This window comes from Anser brachyrhynchus, assembly GCF_964034855.1.
Source record: "Anser brachyrhynchus genome assembly, chromosome: 1".
In the NCBI taxonomy this organism is placed as follows: Eukaryota; Metazoa; Chordata; class Aves; order Anseriformes; family Anatidae; genus Anser; species Anser brachyrhynchus.
In genome coordinates this window covers 73470313-73485464 of record NC_137694.1, presented here as the reverse complement: position 1 = coordinate 73485464, position 15152 = coordinate 73470313, and the positions used below count along the sequence as shown (strand labels likewise).

Here is a 15152-nt window from a genome sequence, read left to right as displayed (position 1 = left end):
CTGATTTTTAACTTTAACATATTCTGTTGAGACTAATTTTTAAACTGTCAATGATGACAATGTACTCAAACAATAATGATGATGTATATTGTACTGTTTTAACTCTTACAGACTTGTGTGATTTTTGGGGACTGGGAGACTGCATCTCCAGCTATTTAAAACAAAGTTTGCTTGCATAGTCTTGTTGACAGTAATGTTTCTTAGAGAAGAACTGTCAGTTCTGTTCTTACTGTAGCAACAAGCTAACGCTGTGCAATATTATAAGCAGACAACTGGAGGACTGTTTATCTTGGACCACAACCACAGATGGCGTTTATCTGACAAATCAGAGGCAAAGGCTTCTGCTTCCATTATGGTCACTCAGAGGAATTCTTCCCTAATCCCTCGGGCTAAAACTGAAACACAGCAGAGGCAGAGCTGTAAGTATACGTGTTGTGCTACTTACTCGTACTTTACTGAAGATAGCTTTTCACAGACAAAATTCAGGATTTTTACAAAACCTTATCTTGTCTTGGGCTGCTACCAAGACCATGTGCGTAAGTATGTTTAAGTAATTACCCTTCCCCTGTGCTAAAAATACGATGTGTTACTGTAGTACCTAACATAGAGCAGTAGTTTGCAGCTCTAGGACAAGCTTTCTGTCACAAATAGGGAGCACTAGTTTAATCTGTAACTGTGTTCAGCAGAGTTAAACCATGTGGCAATAATTCACAGATCAGAACAGTGTTCTGAGTTTCCATCTCAGCTTTATCAGACCTTGGTGGGTTTTTTTTCTAAATCCTTTTATTTTTCAAACCTTGTCTTAGTTGGCTGGAAACTCCTTCCCTATTAAATATTTTTTCTGCTTCATTTCCAGCTCTAGAAACTATCGAAGAGCTAGAGGCTAATGTTTATCTTGAACTACCCTTGTATTTGTCTCACTCACCAGCTTTGGGGAGATGAAAGAAACATGCCAACCTGCCTCTGGCTAATGGGGCATGGGGAACACAGGTGAAAGCAGCAGCATGATGCAATTCTCACAGGGGACTCTGCAATGCCTAATGGTGGGGAAAAAACAGTAGTACCTCTTGATGAGATGCAGCACATCTTACCTGCTTTCTGCTGCTCTCCATGGGAGAACAAATGGCAGCCTTAATTCCTGATTTACTGCATGCTTCAGGTTAAGGCGTTGCCCCTCCCCCCCCCCTAACTAAAGTAGACCTATAGCCTGCTAGACCAAAGTTCAAAAACAAAGGCCTTCGTTCTCCTTTCAGCTATGCTGAGGTCACAGGAATTGCATTTTCAATATTCAAGTGCAAAAGGAGTTGAGATACCGTTTGAAGTATTATTTGAAATTGGTGCCTTTTTTTTTTTTCATCTGGCTTAGTGTTTAACCACTGAAAGTAAGTGAGGCTACTTTTTTTTTTTTTGTCTTTCTGATACCTTAATTGGAGGCCAAAAAGCTGAGATCTTGCATGTTAATTGTGTATGAATGAAAAACAGAATATTGCCTGAAAGTTTATTATAGGCTCAGGTTTAATGTCCAAGGGCTCAGTTAATAGTGCATTTGTCTTTTGACTGTAGTGTTTTAAACACGTTTCCATGAAGAGGTGTCTTTAGATTAGATTGCTGGATGGGGTAAGCAGATTTTTTTTTATACATCTCACTTTAAGAACAATTCAGTACAGAGTGTTTCAGGGGCCTTAGTTTTGTGTTTGTTTACTTCCTAAATCCGATGGCTATATAGATTTAATATATATCTATTGAAGTGTGGACCAATTAACTTAAACCACTTAGAGACAAACTGAACTTTCTATGTGTACTTAATGACTTGCCTCCAAATTGAGGCAGACTTGGTGTTTTGCACGCACATCTTTGGCCTGGTTCTAAAACTGGCAAGTGCATCTTTATCGTATTCAAGGGTGGCCATTCTGAGCATGAGCACAGAATATTAAAGAAAGATAAATAGAATAATAAACGTGTTGGAAAACAATATCCATGTCAGCAAGTACTATTTTCTATTAGCTGTGGGAAAGACTAATTGAGATGAGAAATCCGGATTCTTTAGCAATTTACATATTTATCAGTAAAGCCTAAGGGAAAGTAATAGGAATCCTGTGTTAATGAGAATGTCAAATATACGTATAAACATATGGGTTTAAAACTTTTACATGGGAAAGGTCCCACTAAGAGTAGGAAGGAGTTTTACTGCAAATTAGAGATTGAATCAACACCATTCATAGTGACTCTGCAATTATCTGGACTATGAAGCAAGAGAAGGAAGTCAAGGTGCACTTGGTCAGGTATAAAGCACAATCCTTCTCTAGGACTGTTTAAAAAAAAATCTTTGATGCTTTAGTTTCTAGTTAAATATTGAAATACATTGTTGTTGCAAAAAGCCAGGGATTATTTCATAGGGAAAAAAAAGGCCTAAAATGAGTTAAAAGCAAGTTATTAGCACAGAAATCAATTAATGCCTTCATAACAAAGTGGCATATGCTATACAGGGAAGGAATTTTGATCAGGATTTCAACTCAATGAAGCATTCCTGGTTGGCACATATTATACTTAACAGCTGGAAATCAGATGCCTGATGTTAAAGATGTAAGGGTCCTCCCTAATTTGAGTTAATGCCTTGACTGCTAAAACTGTACATAGGTGTTGGAGCGTCTAATGGATAACATGCATTCTTCCTTTTGCTGCGATTGTGAAGTTTCAGCAGCTTAGAAATCTTTTCCCTCCCATTTTTCTACTCCCCAAAAAAAGAAAATCAAGATTTCAGTTTCTTTTAATTTTCAGAGTCATCACTAAGGGAGATTATTACAGTTGGTGTGAATTTTATTTTAAAATACCACATTGCTATATGTAGTTTTTTTTCTTTTTTTGTAATGTGCTTAAATGGTCTATTTGGGAACACAACAGTGAGTGTCTTCCAATAATCTCTTCTGGCTGATGGACATGAAAGTTCAAGTGAAATTTATAGTTCCATATGTTGTGGAACATAAAACAATTAAGAGGTAGGCTTTAGTAACAACTCCCGTTCAGCTCCCTTTGCAGCACCGTAACACTTAAAATGTCCTTAAAGACTTTCTTTCTGATGCCTTATTTGCATTTGCTAAGACTTTGTAACTGGTGCCTGTGTGCAAGAAATAACTGACATTAAACAATTTAAAGTGGCATGAGCTAGTATAAATTCAATGAAAATGTTGAATGTGATGATCTGTTAGAGTTTAATAGATTTCAAACTGCTTTGAATTTTTCAGTGGATATTTAATTTTCACATAACTTGTCCTGTAACAATGTTTTCATTAGTTCTAACACATTGAGGAAGTGTACAAAAATCCATGGAAAATGTGAATAAACGAATGGGAGAAGTGTCTTTTGTGTATCCCTTTCACTATGACTTTAAACACTATATGAATAAAATGAATTTTACATTCAGTTGTTTGCAGGTGAACTCCAGCCTTGGAAATCCTGCACATGGCCTTACTGCTGCTGGCACATCAGTAAGAGCCAGTTCAGCAAAACGCTTTCGTGTTGCAAGGAGACTGAGCTGAATCAGCTCAAAGGGGAGAGCTAGGGCGACCTTTTACTAGACAGAGAAAAACTGGTTCTTGAACATTAAGAGAATTACTGTGGGGGCTGACAGCTAAAAATCCCTGCAACTTGAACATTAAAAGACTCAAGATCAAAAGTAGTTTGCCTATGTTTGCCCGACAAAGTATCGAGAACACGAGGTTTTTAGATCTAGCCTAAAAGCACTACCCAAAAGCTAGGCCATAAGGTGATTCTTCTCTTGTTTTGTAACAGTATGCTAAATAGCAAAAATAAATAAAATCAACAGATGTGTCAAGAAAAGTCAAGAGTGGATGATCAGCTTTCCAATGCACTCTGACTTGCTGAGACCACGAGAGAATGGCTGCCGTCCAACCGTACTTCCTCATGTTAGCCACTATCGTGCTATGTCCACATCTTGGACGTACCTTACTACGCTGCTTAAAAAAGGAAGACAGCACTGCTTACAGATTCTCCCTAGATTTGGGCAACCATAAAGAAAGGTAACATCAGTTCTCAAGAGCAAAGATGAGGCGCTTACTAGCTTTTATTGCAAATAACGAAGTATAAGTGACACATCTTTAGAACTAATACTGTGGCATGATTTTCCTAAACCAGCACAGAATTTCATGCTAATTTTTCCAAACTATCTGATGCCAGTTTTTTAACAAATTCATAAAACACAATTTCCTATTTTTTTGCTGATCCTCCCACCCCAGATGTTGCTGAGAACTCAAATCAAGATTATATGACACCAAATATAATCAGAAATATTGCAACATGCCACAATGGGAAAAACAAAACAAAACAAACCCACAAACATTTAGATAATTTAGTGATAAGAAAGAAGTTATATAGTATCTGCTCAAAAAATTATATAAAAAAATAATTATTAGGTTTCTACTACTGTTTCCTTTCCAGTTGAAAGTGTGTAATGTTAGAAGAAAACAGTTGCATGAAAATACAAATAGTAAATGTAGTATTAACACACAATATTCACAAATGTAAGAAATAGAAGTTGAAAGATGACAGTATCCTCGCATCTTTTAAAAAATTTGTGACTGCAGAAACTCTAATCAAACCAAGGATTTTACCACTTGCAAAACAAAAAAAGCAAAAATAATCTTCCAGAAGACAGTAACTCCTGAATGTCCAGACTACAAATGCAGCACTTCAGGAACAGCACGTATTAATCAAAATCAGTCTCTTTCCTACTCCAGCAGGAAAATGCCACTCTTCGCAGACTAGTTGCAGCAACTGAGACATATAGAAGTCCGATTCATCCAAAAAGCACATTAAGTATAAGCTAAATGATATGTACATGACCTAGGCTATAAAAACGAGTGAAGATGAGTAGAAAACTACCACAATCCAAACAATGCATCACCAGATGACTGGCTCTAAATGATCTAGTGCTAAAGATAGAGTTGAAGGCCAAGTGAAAAGCAACAGCCAGCCAAGTAGTTTTGCATAATGTAGCCTTCCAGATGACACAAGGTTTGAAGCTGTGTATGAGTTCAGACTCAAAATTTAGTAAACTGCTTGCTTTGGTAAAACGCTTACTTCACAGAATGGTCATAACGCAGACAGACAAGTAAAGCTCAGGCACAGAAAAGCAACAAACTTCCTTGAATATTCAGTAGCTGCTGACTGGGTTACAAACCTCTGCACTACTCCACAAGTTATGGTACGGAGCTGCACGAAACACAGGAGTGGCACTTAAGAATCCACAGAAAGGATGGTGGTGCGACACAAGATGAGTAAAGAGCTATAAGAAAATTAGACTGCTTGACGTAGTCATTGATACACTTTTCCAAGTTCTGGCAGCCTTCTGTTAGGGTAGCACACTGGTCATTCTTTAAAGATATACTCATTTAGAAATTCTTCTTATTTGCACCCAAACATCCTGAATGTTATTAGTAAGCATTATAATCCAAGTAAGTATTCATCATCACCAGTTTTGTGAGTATTACTGTTAGGAACATAACAACCTTTACTGAGAGGTAGCAGAGTAATTTGATCATCTCTGGAAATCTGCATAGGCTTCAAAGACATGATTAGAATTTGTCTGCTCAGGCAGTTACTTCTGTGTAGAAGTTTCTAACTTTGGTTTGCTATCTTCTATCATAAATGACATAATACAATACAAAATTCTGTCTCAGTTACCGCCAATGCTAGCTTTGGAGCCCCACCCTAATTGGTGGGCACTTGATACATTCTTCTTACCTGCAGATGGTAATTCTGTTGACTGCAGTCCCAGGAAAAACTTGCAGGGAGTTTCTCCATTATGAAAAGCAAATTCCTAACACTGAAGAGAAAACCATAGGTCATATACCAAATTCAACAATATTGACAGTTTATGAAATCAGTGTTTCCTTACCTTTAAAACAAAGTCAGAAATGATCACTGTGAATTATCACCTATGATGACCTTATCTACGAGGCAGGTTAACTATGGGAGTACTTACCAGGAAGCATGTGATTCAGAATTCCTCTTGCTGGAAACGAGGCTTGCACAATAACTCTTCTTGCTCCTTGACACAACATCTGTCACTCAACCATTTTCCAAGCATTATCTAATTTGACACTTGCAGGGAAAAGCAGGGATGGAAGTGGGCTCTGCCAACCTTTTCCTTCAAGAGCAAAGGAATGCCTCTAGATGTAGAGCAGGCATAAGGCAGTCAGTCTATTTCTAAGTGACATAAGGTTTTGATGAACACATTGGTTGCATCTGAATTAAAGTGTGCGTATGAGATTTGGAAGAATTTGGAGACCAGTAGAACTGCTTGCACTGGACTTCCCCAGCAATATTGCTCCAGCAGAAGAAGCAGAGCCACAGACAGAAACATCCTTTTATGCTGTGCGGAGATGGAAGGGGAAGAAAATGGATCAAGCAATTGCATATTGTGAAATACTAAGTTATGAATCACCAGAACCAACTGAATGTTGGCATAAACTGATGACAGGGAAAACATTAAGGCAGCTGGAATTAACACTTCAAGAAAAAGCTCTTTTTAAAGTAGAAGCTCTACCCTGATTTGCACAGGGTAACTTGGTCTTTTTGAAAATGTTACTCCTTTGCTTTCTACAAACTTTTTATTACAAGTTTCAGGAACATTTCTGACAGGAGTAAGTAAGCACGGTAACCATTTGTTAGCAAAGATCCATATTTTTCTTCAGTCTTCCATGTGTGATTTTACTTTGTACTTATCTTTGGATATTACAGGACATCAGCCCTTGATGATAAACTTGCATGCCAAGCAATATTTCGGTATTTCTTGAGAGCATTGCTCCAGATGAGGGCAGACAACAGAAACAACATCAGGATGAAAGGAAGAAAGTTAATTTGCCTCTCCAGAGCAGGGACTCTGCTGAACAAGATATACTGCCACATTGTTAAACCAATCTTTTTCTTTCAGCATTTAGGAAAGTTATTAATGAAAGTCATGAACGCTTTTCAAAGATGCATGCATCAGTCTTCTGTCCTACCTGCATTTTGATTAAAAGCAAACAAACAAACAAGGCACACCTTTTCCTTCCACTAACTGATGTTGAAAGACCTACTAAAACAAACAGGTGAGCTTTCTTACCATGATTTGTAAGCTTCTGCTGTCTTAGTCTTTTGTACTGTTTCACCTAATGCATTCTCCAGTCTGGCTGCCTTCAAAAGCTTTCAGTGTAGAGCATTCAAGGAAAGTCATTGTTAGTTTTCAAGATGTGTTTTAGCATTTTCTAACCAGTTAAGATTCCACTTGCATATACACACACACAATAACACTGCCAACAGTCTACTCAAACATCTACAGTGAAGAACCTAAATGCCCTGTTCTCTTTCTTCCTAACCTCTACTTTTAAATTTTGCCTCACCTATCACTGATTACCAAGCTAGCATGCATATCTTAGATGTTACACCGCACAGTTTATGAAACAGTCCTGGTCTGTGTTTCTTTGAAATGGAATCATCACCAGGTCCAACTTATAACTGGTGTGTTTGGTGAGTATTTCTTTTTATATATTTTCATATAGAAAAATCCCCTGAAGAAGTCTACTGTGAAATGTCAGTCACACAAATCAAGTGGAGAGGGAAGATGTAGTGCCTTGCAAGTCTTTAAACCAAAACCGATTCAATGTTGGTAAGTACAACTTATGGTAGCATAAACATTTAAGTGCTAAAGAGTAATCAAATTTTAGTGATACTATACAAATCCACATTGAAGTTTTTTCCTGAATTTAACATGAAGAAATCATTACAGCCAACTGTCTCTCAATATTCCACTCTACACAAACCTAAATACTAATGGCTATATAACTTCATTTCAAAGAAAACACACCTGTTTAGGACTTTTTTTTGTTAAATGCCAGCATCTAATGGAAAAATCAAAAAGCCTTTTAAAACAAATTCAGAAGTACACTGACTTTTACCTTCTTCCCTTGTTATACAATGTGAAGTTGCCAGAGGCTGTTCATTGAAAGATTCAGCAAGCAGTCAGAAAGTTAGGTTTTGCCCGAAGTGGAAAAAAAAAAAAGAAGAGTAAACAGACTACTTTTTCTCATGAGTGTCTATTTGGCAATGCTTATTATGAGGAGTACCACAGAGTGTTATTCCACTGTTCATGCTTGCCACCAGTAAAGAATACATTCAAATTCAAATCCCACCAGGCACAGTAGAGAGTAAAAACTACTAACAAAATTCATGGTCGTTTAAGAGGTCCGTTTATTGGCTGCAGGGTCCAACACTTTCTTCACTGCTGCCATATGCAAAATCAACACCGTTTTTGGTGCACCAAGGTTCTCCTTGCTCTTTGTTCAAAGGGCTCAGTACAGTGCCAGCATCATTTCCAACCCATCATCGTTTTATCAACACTGATCATCAATGAGGCAAAAAAACAAACCATGCAACAAGTGTTAGTTTGATAAAATTAGGTTGAGAGTATTTATATATTTACACAGAGAACATTCAACATTGTAACCTGCTTGCAGTCTTGTATTATCTTGACCAAAGATCCAAACAGCTACATTCTGGTGTAAAATACTGTTTCATTTAAGGTTTGGTGTAAAAGCTACTTATTTAACAATGCCTTTTACTGGATTCTGCTGCACCTATTTTTGACACAGAATTTCTATATATCAACACCGTGCACTTTCAGTCATACCTCAAAAAACAAGATACGGCATTGGCAGATAACTGACTGCTATGACCAGAAGAAATCCAATTTCCAGAGCTTTCAGCCATAACCTTTGGAGACCATGAGAACCTAACATGAAGGGCAAGTCTGTAGGAGATGTCCGGTTCTTCCAAGAACTATAAACTTGTCATTTCTTGACACTGCTACTCACCACACAGAATTTAAAAGTACTAACTTCCTAAATAAAAAAAGTTGTTCTTAAACCCCATTGGATAACAACAGGACTTAGGCACTTTTGAAGACTGTGTCTTATATCTATCTTTAATACGGGGAATCTTTAGACTGCAAAATACAGGAGAAGTAATCATCTGGAAAGTGAAAAAAACATGATTGGCAAGAAGCAGTTCAACAGTCTAAGAGTGTAGACTATGTGGTCTCCATGTCCATAGAGAACCTCTGTGACTAGAATGGGATTCTGTGCACAAGGATCTGCCAGAAAAATCTGTTTGCAGAGCCAAGGACCTGACTGTTTAAATCAAAACATGGTAAAAAAACATACTCTGGGCAAACCATTTTACTGTGAAAACTCATCCTTGTAAACAACTCTCTTTTTAGGAAACCAACCACACTGACTGTGCCGAGAAACGGAAAACCAGGTGATCCACATCCCCAACATGTTCAAGCCTTGTAAACAATGAAGACTGGGAGAACAAAAAGAGAAGGAACATGAACCCACACAAACTGGGATTTTCAGCTGCCTGCATTAGCCGAAACAGCTGAAAGATTTGTTACATTTCTAAAAATGGCTTATTTTAAAAGCAGACTTGGAACCTGTCCTGCACTGCTTGGCAATAAGAACATGATTTCACATACACTGTGGTCTCTAAGGCAAAGCAATAATATGCTAATACAAAATAAGTGATTTAAGACCTTTCTTTAAAAAACGAAGGCTTTCTACTTGCTAAATTGATAACAGAGAAAAACCTGTGTAGGGTGAAAAAAATTTAGTCTTGCATTTGACATCTGTCAACATATATAATCGGTGAAGAGTTGAAGTGATAAGCCCCAGGTCTCCAGGGGGAGCGAATGGGTAGAACGAGGGAAGAAGTTAACTCAGGAATGAGGTATGGTGGGATTCTGTAAATAAATACAAAGGTTCTGCAAAGCTTCCCAAATCTGTTAACTGTGCTGCTTTCTCATACAGAGCTGTTGTAAAACATCAATGTCAACATAACTAATGAAAACTGCTGCACTCCAACAGTCAGGATGTGGACAGCTGCACTTTCCTGCACTCTTTAGGTACGCAGAACATTCCAGTTCATTCCTCAGCAATGTAAATGGTCAATAGAGGCTCAAATCTACTGGTTTACTGCTTCAGAGCTATAGAATTAAAAACCCCTCCAAATTAAAAGGGTGAGAGGTTTCTATCTAACATTCCCTTTTCTTTTTTTGGTATAGTGCAATAGCAAGCTAAGGAACCAGCCGTGCCACCTTGACCCAGGCAAAACTTGGATCACCTTCTCTGTCAATCTGTCTGTATGAGGACAATAAATTATAAGGGTTTATTTAAAAGCAAAACAAAATAAGCATTTTCTCCTTCCTACTTGATAAAAAACTAAGGAAACAGGTGCGACACATAAGAACTGCACATCAGTTGTTTAGAGAGGGAATAGCTGAGAATCTGGTACATCTAACTTGTTTCCAAAAAGCACTATTGACATTCAGTAGACTTTTTCATCTCAATTTCCCATGGATGTCCATCTGGGCATACCTGTAGCCCTTTTCTACTAAAAAAGTTGAGTCTTCAATACAGACATAGCATACCTTCTAGCAGGATAAAATAAACCAATTAGCTTTTTTTATAGGACTTTTAAATTCAGCCCGTCAAAAACCAGACATCAGAACACATCTGTGTACATATAACAAAGCAGACAATATTTCTCGTATAATAGACAAGGGATCTGTGCTGTCCTTTCTGTAACATTGCCTTTCTACTACTGTACTACTTTAGAGTCTTTCTTTATTTGCCATTTCCTCTACAATCTTATGTAAGATCTGCTCAAGTCTTTCAGAACACATGAAATAAAGCTACCTAAAATTAATATAACGATATCAAAAAAGCATTAAAAATTACTGTCAACTAGGCAGTACTCAGGCACCCACAACTCAGGTTCCAATCTGGATCCGCTTCCTTTCCATGTCTGTTATTCCTGTTTGACTAAAAGGTATCAATTGTCACTAGTACGACAAATACTAGCTCTCTCCCTTCCATCCCTGATGAGTAACTGAAGGAAAACAGCACTGCTTTGCCCAGCCCAGTATGAAAATACAGAAAAAAAAACATCTTCAGAAGCTTCAGAGTAGGACTGGTCTTCTAGGTGAAGAGTGGTTTAACTCTTGCCATGGACATCGGGAGGGAGAATCTTTGTGCTGTCTGGCACTAGGCACACTACCCAGGGATCTCAGGTAAGCACCTGGACTGCCTTTGAAGTTCCTAGAGAGAGCTTTTCAGCTGCTCATTTAGGAGTCCCTCTCTCTCCCCGGGATTAGGTAAGAAGCCTAGGCACCCAAGTTGCATGCCTCAGGTTAGACAGCGTGAACACCCTCACACACACACAAGCACACACTCCCATGGAACGAGACTCAAAAGTCTGCAACATGAGAAGTGGCTGTGCTGGCAATGACCACGTGAACTTTTTTGTAATGCTGTTGCAAAACATCTGAAGTGAACTAACTACTGGTCAGCTGTCCCTGTTATGCAGTCATGCTGCCAGCATTAGAAATGCCGTCACTCTGGACTATGGTGACTGCTTCCAGGCCTAGCCTCAAAAAAAAACAAAAACAAAAAAAAACCTCCCTACCATACTGGATTCATCATGTTGGGCTGAATGATAAAGTTAGTCTACCTTTAACATTGAAGTGGAGCTATTCCCATGGAACATGGCCTGAGGAAAAAAGGCAGAGAGTCCTACTTGAGAGGTTGAGTCATCAGACGCTATTGAAAAAATAACAAAGTACTTTAGGAAGGGCTGTGTGTGAGGGAGACAAAGGTCCAGGCTCAGAACACATGCTCTGATTGGTAAGTGTGGCACCAGCATTAGAGAGTTTAGGTGCTCAGACTCTGAAAAGTGACAAAAAAGACACCTTCACTCTTTATAGATTTCTTTGTGTGTATATCAGTGTCACTTGCCGTAAGTGACAAGCTACCCCACTCTTTGCTATGCCAGTTAGGCAGCTGTAAATAATGTGAAGTATGACTAGCTCTCACATCGAAGCAGTGAATCAAACTGCAGTAGTCTCAGTATTTTATCATTTAGATTTCACATGTCAAGGACAGCAAACTTTTGCTGCTTTGAGAAAGCTGCATTTTACCTGTAAACATAAAGCTTTTTTTACTTGAGACCTCCCGAAACACAAATTTCAAACCTCCCACTAATGCTATTTTTAGTCACTTTTCGGAGCAGAATTACATTTAAAACATTTGTCTTGAAAGAAAACTTGTTGTGCTTCAGCATGTAACAGTACAGCAAAACAACAGGAAAAGATGAATCTGGGAAAGCTGCCCAGACATTAATCAGCTCTCATGCCCTCCTTGGCCTTGAACACTACCACAAAGGACAACTTTACCTACTTCGGTCCAGTGCATGCAGGAGGATGTTGGTTATTGGTAAGATTTTTAGTTTTTGGAGTCCATTTGTGGCCTCCTATTTTTCCATTTCAGCCTCAAACTGAATCAACTAACAGAGATAAGCAGCATTAGTAGTGGATATGAACCTCAGCTTTATTATAGCAGCACATTTTAGCCTTCTTTTCACTGGCTCAGTTTCTTAGCCAGGTCTTGAGGATGAAAATGTTGCTGTTCTTTGGTAGATAGAAAATTTGTCAGCAGAGTTCTCCTGTCCTAACACTGACACATGAACAAACGGGAACATCTTCAGCCTCTTTTAAGCTCTGACCTATCCGACTGCACATACCCAAATGGCAATGTATCTTTATAGTATCATTTTCCTTTTCCTCCCTCAGCAGGAAATTTTCTCATCCCTTCAATCCCAACATGCACAGACGCATTAAATCAATCCAACAAGGAGAGTATGGGTGAGAGTCTATGGAACGACGTTCATTAGTACATCATTATTAAATTCTCAAATTGTTTCTCTCAAAGAATATAAAGTTTATCACATTCTGTACATATTGTTGGTTTCTTAGTTATAAAGTAAACACAGTAATAAACTGTTCATAAAGCATTGACTCCGTTTAAACACAGCCCCTTCTTGTTTTATTTTGCTGAAAGTCCTCTTCCAGTCAGAAACGCTCAAGTGATGTACTGCAAATGTGCATATGGTGTATGACAGCAGAGGAAGGAAGAAAGAGGCACTTTTGATCGGCTGGTATTCTTTGACTTCCCTTTTTCCAGTGGAGGTTTATGTTCCTGACACTAGATGGTAGTGTTAGCACAGAAAACCGCTGTGGTTAGGCACTTGGCAACAAGGCTCCAAGGCTGTGCCCGCTCTCTGCTATATCATCAGAATTGGTTTCTGCCGCACTTCCAGGATATCTGGGGAAGGGAAAGAAACAAAAAGGAACAGCAAACTTAGGAGGCTCCTGAAAGTAGCCACTGCACAAGGAAGTAAGAACTGAAGATTCATTTCTGGACTGCTGCATAGACCCCTGGTTACAACACTAAAGGAATTTAAATCACAACTAGCAATGAGACTTTGCCTATTAATGAAAGCTATTCTAATCCCTCCCAAGGTGCATCCTAGTTGAAGGATGGTAAACTGCAAGTATAACACATCATATAAAAATGAGAGCTGATTTAAGTATCATTAATAGTGGCATGAAACAACATGAGTCAGACATGGAGACAGCGGCAATCTTCCAGAGAAACAAGTGTAAGAAGCATTATAGGACATGCCAAAGGTTTTTTCCTTCCTGAAGGGAACCATCCCCAAGTCCCTTAAAGAGGTTTTTGGCTCAGAAGATGTGGGCACAAGCAACTCAACAGTTTCATCTATTTCATAGCCTGAAGACTACATTTCTGCATTCAAAAGGCTGCAATAAGAACATTCATTTTGTTGGCTCCTCAGCCCAATATTGTCCAAATGTGACAGAATATGAACCTGCAAGATAGCTGTCATAATGGGCATCTTTCCAAATGTGGATAATAAAACTAGCGTGCTGGCACGGCAGTCTGCAGAAGTATCTGGAAACTGGGCTGCTAGGTCTTTTTCCAGGCTACACAGAGAATAAAGAATGTCGGAAAAGGGAGCACATGCTTAATTAACCGGCAGGTCACACATAGCTGCACAAAGAGCATGACCTGAGTAAAAACTGATCCACAGCTTCGGAGGGTTCTAGACATGCTTGTAAAGAATGAAACATAGCACAGTGAATCCAGTGAAGGGCCACAACGATTATTAAGGGATTGGACCATCTGACATGCAAGGAAAGGCTGAGAGCTGTGTCATTTAGCATGGAGAGAGAGAAAACTCAGAGCAGAGGAAGTCTTATCAATATGTACAAACTCCAGATATTTTTGAATATACTTTGATCACTATCCCTAGCATTTTAATTTTGTAGTACAGACTTGCCTAAACTACTCAAAGGAGATGAACGTCTTTCCCACTGCATCCTGCCCCATGTGTAATGCTCTCTCCTGCTGGAAAGCTGCCACTGGCACAAATGCATTAATTACAAAAAGGCACTGGAAATGGGCTCTATCCGAAGCACCAAGCTAAAGCAGATAGTGAAAAAAATGCAGATTAAAATTCTGCCTTACAGCCCAGACATTTTATGTCTCTTTTCGCTGTGTCTCAATATATACACTGGCTCCTGCAACTGTATGTTAAACAAATTAAGTCTCAGAAAGTGCATTCAAGCTAAAAGCAAATATCTGAGCATGGAGGCATTTATGCCACCCACTTGAGCAAGTATTAAATGCCAGCAGGAACAATGCATCTTCTGTGAACTCCAAAATGCCTGTGGCGAGAGAGAGTGAGCTTGATAACTCTAGCTAACCAGCTGTAATGGTATCAACATAATTGTTGTAAGGAATAATTGTGTATTTTGTTGGAACTTTGTTCAAAATCCTCCCTTAATTATAGAGGATCAATTCTGACTGGAATTTGTAATTTCTTCTAAACTCAAATCAATTTCTACATACAGTGAAGGGCCAAATGGTGTAGAAACATCTCTTTGCTAAGTATGATTTTCCACCTTATCAGCTACAGTTTTCCTTATCTGTAGGGAAGGAGCCAGCCTACTTTTGCAACACAGTCTGAGATCGCAGCCTGCAAATGAGGATAAGATTGTAGCTATTACTATTACACTAGCACAGTACAACTAATGACATGAAGAACACACCCATGCTATCTTCCTATCTCTGTTAGCAGTAGATTAATCTGTTTAACAACAGATTTCCCAATTCCTGTCCTCTTAGCTACTTTTCGGGAACAATCTGGAAATAACCACTGAGTTCTCTTTTCAGACCCAG

The 15152-nt window shown here is 38.6% G+C and overlaps 1 protein-coding gene across 7 annotated transcripts in view; it reads right to left on the bottom strand.

Moving 5' to 3' along the window:
- Positions 1–8229: 8229 nt before the first annotated feature.
- Positions 8230–15152, bottom strand: part of KIAA0930 — a 76122-nt gene continuing 69199 nt past the window's right edge. For all 7 annotated transcript variants that reach the window (XM_080555981.1, XM_080555982.1, XM_080555983.1 and 4 more), the window contains one exon: positions 8230–13214. In XM_080555981.1, coding sequence (XP_080412107.1) covers positions 13174–13214 — 41 coding nt within the window. In that variant the 3' untranslated portion in view covers positions 8230–13173. The remainder of the gene's footprint in view (positions 13215–15152) is intronic.